Genomic DNA, 7,738 nt, shown 5'->3' with positions numbered 1-7,738 from the left:
AGATGCTGGATATTTTCACTTCTGTTTGTCTTCTGGTCTATAACTGTAGGGAGATTTTAAAAAAAAAAAGAAAGCATAAAAGGGGCACTTTATTAATCAGTTCCTGTCAGGCATGAAGTATGTGGAATATTCTGTTTATTACTGGGCACTGGCTGTGTAACTTTTATTCTGTGAAAGGAGAAAAAAAAAAAGCTCACTCATAAACATGCTATTATAGACTTAATCTGTACAGCAGATTATTCCCTCAAATTAGCACAACATAGCATTAATTTCTAAAAATTAAATCACTGCAGACCAAATTTGACACAACTTCTGTCTTTATATTTGGGGATTTTAGGAAGTGTGCACCGATTAGCCGACTTCCTGTTGCACCACGCTGTGTTAATTCTCCAGGTGTTTTAATGTCTGCATTGATTGACGTTTCTTAAATGCCTCTCCTGAACATGCTGTCCCACACGCAGTGTAAAGAGCATAACATGTATTAGTGAAGTGAGAATGAACAGCTTTTTCTACCCTTCATACACAACCGACTCTTCCTAAAGCAGATTTTAATAAAATATTCCAATGAAAGAACTGAGACGTTTTTTGGTGTTTGAAACTCTTCAGCAGAGCTCACATCAAGTGTTTTTTCAGGACGTCAGACTGTTTAGTGACAAGTCGTTTTATAATACAGACTGCAGTGGGTGTCTTCAAATAAATATAAGAACCACAACAGTATAGAAGCAGTTTCCACCATCACATAGTGCAATATTTAATCTCAGGCCTGCAGGCAGCAGTCAGGGTCACCTGTCCTGACTGCACCTCTTCATCAGGGGGTCTAGGTGTCGGCCTGTGAGTCTGCTGTACTCGCTCAGGATGTAGTTTTCTCTCTGCTGCATCTGCAAACATGTTACACCTTTAATCAACATCGAACATCCAGACATCACACAGTTTGAAGTTCATAAATTTGGTATAAAAAAAAGCCTCAGCTCATATAGATCTACCTATGGTTGACAGATTAAAGGAAAAAACTGAGTCTTTGTAGATGTGATGATGGAGGCATCTTCTAAGGTGATCTAATGGGTTGTGATCTTGTGACTTGAGCACAAAGTGTATTTCCATTTGAGCTATAGTCTGAGTGGAGGAATGAATTTGGACACATAAAGCCACCTAGCTCCATACAAACCTCAGTCCATTCTTCCTCTGTCTCATGCCTGTAGCCCAACAGGTGGCAGATCCCGTGCGCAGTGACAACCTGAAACAGGAACAATGAAACAGTTAATCACAGAAAATGGTATTGCTGTGCTTCATTTGGAAGCACTGACGGATTACACGCACGAGAGACAGGATAACTTAAGTTACTGTTTCATACAGTCAGCGCTCCGTGCAGATCCAGGGATTCCTCCTGACACTGCTTCATCACAAACTCCACCCCAAGGAAGATATCTCCAAGGTTCAGCTCGTCTCTGTGAAGGGGGCAGGGCAACTTCCCGGGCCTCAGGTCCTTAAATAAACCCCCACAAAACACACAGATATTTGAGTGGAGAAGTTACCCCAACCCTGCAGATTGTGTTAATGTCTTTCCCACAAGATAGCACAGTAGGTCAACTTAACCTCAATTTTAACTAGTTAAGTCTCGAGTAACGCTGTACCCTATTGGTGAAAGTCTTAGTTAAATTCTTTAGCGGGTAAATAAAAAGAGGACCTTTAAGGAAGGTTTCCAAACTGAGTGAAGTGATTGATTGATTGATTGAATCTTTATTTTGAACACGTTAAAAAAGTACAACAACATAGAATTCAAAGAGACAAATAAACAAAGCAAAACGAGCAACCACAACTACAAATAACTTTCATGTTCAAAAAGGAGCAGGAAGAAGCATAAGCTTATTTAATCCCACCCCTTTTCCACTATCTAGTAATCAATAGACTACAGAAATACCTCCTTGCAATTACATTATATGTTAGTTGTATATTTTTTTTTAATTTATTTATTAATTTATATATATATATATATATATATATATATATATATATATATATATATATATATATATATATATGTATACACACACACACACACGCATATACATATCTATATATCTATCTATATATATCTATATATATATATATATATCTATATATATATATATCTATATATCTATATCTATATCTATATCTATATCTATATATCTATATATATCTATCTATCTATATATATCTATCTATATATCTATATCTATATCTATATATATATATATATATATATATATATATATATATGTGTGTGTGTATCTATCCATACCTACGTATATACACATACACACATATACACATTTTCAATAACCCCAGTAACACCTCAAAGGATACACAACCTACAGATATATATACCCATACCAACATACCCGTGCACCCGCACACACATGAAAATATTGGACAAGAACACCCTATCAAATCTCTACCTCCTCCCTGTACCCTGTAAAAACCATATCCTTAAACCGCTTTTTAAACTGCACCATGCTCGGACATTGCTTCATATCTTTACTTAGTCTGTTCCACAGCTTCACTCCACACACAGAGATGCAAAAACTTTTTAATGTTGTGTGGATACAAGGATGTTTTAAAATTAATTCCCCCCTCAAATTGTATCCCCGTTCCCTTTTAGAAAACAGTTTTAGAATATTGTCAGGAAGCAGGTTATTTATTGCTTTATACATAATTTGTGCAGTGAGAAAATAAACCAGATCTGTGAATTTTAGAATTTTTGATTTTAAGAATAGTGGATTTGTATGATCTCTGTAACCAGTTTTATGGATTATCCTTATGGCCCTTTTTTGTAATATAAAGATTGATGATAGCGAACATTTGTAGGTATTGCCCCAAACCTCTGCACAGTAATGCAAATACGGTGCAATCAGGGAACAATAGAGAATGTGGAGTGATTTGTGGTCCAGAATGTGTTTTACTTTACTCAAGATTGAAACACTTCTTGAAATTTTGTTATGTATATGATTTATATGAGACTTCCAGTTTAATTTATCATCTATAATCACACCAAGAAACTTATGTTCAAGTACTCTTTCAATTTCCACACCATCTATATGAATCTGCACTTGTGCATTTCTAAGGGAATTCCCAAATAAGATTATTTTAGTTTTACTTAGATTTAGAGATAGTTTGTTCCTGTTAAACCATTTTTTAATTTTGCACATTTCTGAAGTAACTGTATCCAGCAGTTCCTTTAGATTCCCCCGAGAACAAAAAATATTTGTGTCATCTGCAAATAATACTAGTTTTAATATATCAGATACCTTACAAATATCATTTATATAAATAATAAATAATTTTGGACCCAGTACAGAGCCTTGTGGAACACCACAAGCAATGTCCAAGCATGATGAGGAATGGACACCCAGCTTCACAAATTGTTTCCTGTCACTTAAATAATTTTTCACCCAGTGCAGTACAACCCCCCTTATCCCGTACCGTTCTAGTTTATTAATTAATATGTCATGATTGATTGTGTCGAATGCTTTCTTGAGATCCAGAAATAGTCCAGCTGCATACTGTTTCTGATCTATAGCATTTGTAATCTCGTCAATTGATTCGATTAATGCCAGAGATGTTGATCTTTTTGATCTGAATCCATATTGACTGTCAGAGAGTAATTTATATTTATCTAAGAATTTGTCTAATCGTTTATTAAACAGGTTTTCTAGGATTTTGGAGAATTGTGGTAGTAAGGAAACCGGCCTGTAATTTGTGAAGTGGTGTCTATCCCCAGTTTTATACAGCGGCACAACTTTAGCTATTTTCATTTTGTTTGGAACTTTTCCAGTCTGAAATGATGAGTTGCAAATATATGTTAGAGGTCCTACAATTCCTTCAATGACCTTCTTGATGATTATCATGTCAATATCATTACAATCAGTAGATGTTTTATATTTACACATGTGTACAGTGTCAATTATTTCTTTTTACTATAATACTCCTTTCTACATATACGTATAATATTGGTCAACTTATTTTTGTATTTTTTGTATTTATTTTCAGCATCTTTTGTTCTTTGTTTTAGGAAATTCCTATAGAGTGTATTTTTCTTTTTACATGCATTCTGTAAACCCTTAGTGATCCATGGTCTATCTGAATATTTGTGCTTTCTGTTGTATTTTATTGTTGGACAGTTTTTATCGTACAATTCCATGAATATTTTTAAAAATATGCCATATGCAATATCAATATCAGTTTCTTTGTACACATTGTCCCAGTCCTGATTTAATAGATCGTTCTTAAGTGCATTCATAGTTTCTTCTGTCCTTACTCGTCTGTATCTCAGTTGTTCTTCATGCTGATTTCTCTTATAATTAGTGTTATAAACTGCAAAAACTGGTAGGTGATCACTGATGTCATTAATTAATAATCCGCTCACGATGTTGTTTTCCATATTGTTGGTGAAAATATTGTCAAGTAAGGTGGCACAATGTGGTGTAATTCTGCTAGGCCTGGTTATTTTAGGATGTAAACTCAAACTGTACATAGTGTTTAGGAATTCGTCGGTCATTTTATGCTTTTTCGGATTCAACAGGTCAATATTAAAATCACCACAGATAAACATAACTTTTTGATTTGTTTTAGAGAATATTTCTTCTATGAAGTCATTAAATACTTGAATACTAGAGCCAGGTGTTCTATATATACAGCTAATTATTACATTTTTCTCTTTTTCCTTATAAATTTCAATTGTTATACATTCTAATAAATTATCAATCGCAGTTGTCATACTTTCCACCACCTTGTAATTTAGGTTTTTATCCACATACACAGCCACTCCCCCTCCACTTTTGTTCCTTCTATTTACAAAATTCACATCATATCCCTCCAGTCCAAAGTCCAGTCCTTTTTCCGCATTGATCCATGTTTCAGAAATGGCAATAATTCCAAATGGATTTGTCATCTCATTTAGATATTCCTTTATATTGTTGAAGTTGGCATACAGACTTCTGCTATTAAAATGGATTATTGATAATTTATTTTCCGTGCTGATGGTGTGTTTAAACTGTTCATCAGTGAAGTAGCAGCAGTTATTGCTGATGTTGTAGAAGAAATTATTTTCCGGGTCTATATCCTTTTCTAAGTCTAGAACATTATGGTCTGTGTATCGAAATGTTCTCAGTTCCAGATTATCATAAACAGAATTCCAATGAGTTATATTGATATTGTTGCCGGATGCAGATGAAGTTCTTTTAGACTGTGCCATGTGTTGTGTTGTGTGTCACGTCACGTGTGCATTCATACCTCCAGTGTAAGTTGAACCTCAGTATTTGTCCAGCTCCTCCATATTTCTGATGACCAACACTTTGGCTTGTTCCGGTGTTCCATTGAGTTTAATGAATACTTTACAGTTGGTAGTTCATGTATTTTGAATTTTTCCCTGTTTCTTCAAGTAACGTGCTTTCCTGGCGATGTCCGCATTTCTTTTTGTCAGATGTTCATTCATGAAGACATCGGATCCTTTCAGTTTCTTCCCTTGTTTTAACAGTGCTGTTTTGTGTTTTCTGTTAGCAAATCTCACAATGATGGCTGGTTTGTCACTGTCATTTTTTCGGGGTAGAGGATGGCAAGCCTCAATGTTGTTATAATCCACTTCCACACCTTTGGACCGTAGAAAGGTAACCACTTGAAGCTCCGTGGAGTTGACATCTTCCTCTCCTGGCCCTCCTACATTGTCAGCGGCGACCGCCCGGGCGTATGACCGGGGTTTGATGCGAACCCCCGTGATGATGACATCGTTTATCCGGGTGTACTGCTCCAAATCCGCCACTCTGTTCTCCAGGTACGCCAGCCGCCGATCCTTCTCGGCGTTCTGGATGCGGAGAGCCTTAACTTCCTCGACCAGGTCCAGGATGGCTTTCATCTGCAGTTTGACAGCAGAAATCTCCTCTGTCATAAACTCCAGCGACTTCTTAATATCGTCGCCTTCCTCGGCTGACAGAACTTTTTTCGGGCCCATGCTGAGAGACGCTCTTTTAGCGTTGCCGTGACGACCCGCTAGCTAGTTTGACACTAGCGTACTTCGTCTAAAATATTCCAGGAGCGATGATTTAAATTAAGCAATGTTCACCGAGGTTTGTACTCATGTGCTACTCACTGGTTCTGGTCCGAAATCAACAGCAATCAAAAGCACCGAAAACTATGAAAAAAAACTAGTTCAAAACTAGCTCGAGCTCGAGAAGCAGTGCGTGCGTGCGTCAATTCGACCGGAAGTCGAAATTGATCAGATACATGTACTACTATGCTGAGCCTAGAGTCAAAGTTTTTAGTGCCATGAAGGTTGCTCTCTTTTATTTTATTTTATTTTTTTACCTGGCTATATCACCATGGTAATATATGCCAAACAGGTAACCTGGTGCAGACCAGTAAGGTTCAGAGCTTTGGTTTAAAATTGATGGAAAGCCACCAATTTCCGTCCCTGAGTGAATATTAAATAACATTAATATTAAAGGAGCTGCTAAATACAAATAGATGTCCAAACAGTAAAATAATGTGCATACACTATTTCTCTTTCAAAACTCTCATTCACCTCATGATGCTTTCCATAGAGGATAATATGGATGATTAGAAAAGGACAATATTATCCATGATGCAAGCATTAGGCAAGTTTTGACTGAAAGCCTTTTACACACCATACGTGTAAGATCTGTAGAAATATTTTGAGCTTTAAAAATACTCTTCAGACTCATCTATGCCTAATGTAGCCGTTCACACCAAAGGCATAATTTTACTGTACCAATGCCAGTTTTTTCAGCCAAGCTTTACACAGTGGGAAACTGATACTGACACATGACTAACAGTTACAATGAAATCAAATCAGCCTTCAGCTTTCTAGTTGGGGTTGTTTTATTTTCCTTTCAGGATGTGGAGGGCCAGATTAAGATGGTTCACAGCTGCCTGTGACCCCCTGACTGTATTTTGCCCTACAGCTCTTGATAAGTCCATTCAAAGGCTCTGCTTGCCCATGCTGTTAGATGGTGACGTTGATGAGTCACAGAAGAAGCAGCTGGACGACAAAGGAGGCTATTTCTGAAGCTCCATTTGGCCTTTGAAACTTTATGAATCTTTTATTGCAGACAAAGTAGTGTAATAAATCAAAAACAGAAGAAGACGTCCAGAATCCCCCCCCAATAGAAGATCTCCACTAATAGAAGTATGTTCATTCAAACGTTTAGCTGCCATGTTTACCTCGTAGAATGGGAAAGACAGGACATCCGTGGGGGTGTTCTTCTTCCTGTAGATGTGATTGATCTGCTGCATCTTCTGGTTGTCCACGCAGATGATGCCCAGGTCGAACTTCTGGATGCCCAGTATGTGTCTCAGCGTGTCCACGTCCCTGCGCAGCCTGGCGCGCCGAAGAGGCACCACCTTCTGGAGGTTCCTCAAAACTACTCCCATTTTAAACAGCCGACACGACAAGAGAACACGGCTACGGAAAGATCTCGGTACATAGGTGAAGGTTACCCACTAACCTATCTCCTACCTGGCGGCACGTTATTATCGGTTGGTGAGCTTCGCCGTTAGCCACGAGCAAACTGTAGTCTTCAAGGGGACACGAATTAAAATGCAGTCCCCGGGAAATAGATAGTGTAGTTCTTTTCTGGTTTATACAGCTTTGATAATCTAATTCACATTCATTAAACATATTCTTTCTTTTAAGAGATATGGTCGCTTATCTGCTAACAACCGCCTCATTGGCCATAGCGGAACG

The 7,738-nt window shown here is 37.4% G+C and overlaps 1 protein-coding gene across 1 annotated transcript; it reads right to left on the bottom strand.

The window, feature by feature from the left end:
- Positions 1-54: 54 nt before the first annotated feature.
- LOC134645167 (endoribonuclease YbeY-like) lies at positions 55-7,734 on the bottom strand. The gene is made up of 4 exons (XM_063498501.1): positions 7,216-7,734; positions 1,352-1,483; positions 1,166-1,234; positions 55-878 (listed from the first exon to the last, which is right to left on the bottom strand). Exons 1-4 carry the CDS (start codon positions 7,423-7,425, stop codon positions 783-785), a joined length of 507 nt encoding a protein of 168 aa, XP_063354571.1. The 5' UTR covers positions 7,426-7,734; the 3' UTR covers positions 55-782.
- Positions 7,735-7,738: the final 4 nt, after the last annotated feature.

The sequence above is a fragment of the Pelmatolapia mariae genome, linkage group LG16_19, assembly GCF_036321145.2.
Source record: "Pelmatolapia mariae isolate MD_Pm_ZW linkage group LG16_19, Pm_UMD_F_2, whole genome shotgun sequence".
Lineage (NCBI taxonomy): Eukaryota > Metazoa > Chordata > Actinopteri > Cichliformes > Cichlidae > Pelmatolapia > Pelmatolapia mariae.
The sequence above is the reverse complement of the archived record's forward strand: the minus strand, read 5'-3'. Positions and strand labels throughout refer to the sequence as shown.

Bases quoted from the DNA above. Each gene is read 5' to 3' on its own strand.
- LOC134645167 (XM_063498501.1), bottom strand. From the start codon at position 7,425: ATGGGAGTAGTTTTGAGGAACCTCCAGAAGGTGGTGCCTCTTCGGCGC. The intron at 1,484-7,215 runs GTAAACATGGCA...GGTTTATTTAAG, and splicing joins TGTCTTTCCCATTCTACGAG to GACCTGAGGCCCGGGAAGTT. The intron at 879-1,165 runs GTTTGTATGGAG...ACATGTTTGCAG, and splicing joins CAGAGGAAGAATGGACTGAG to ATGCAGCAGAGAGAAAACTA.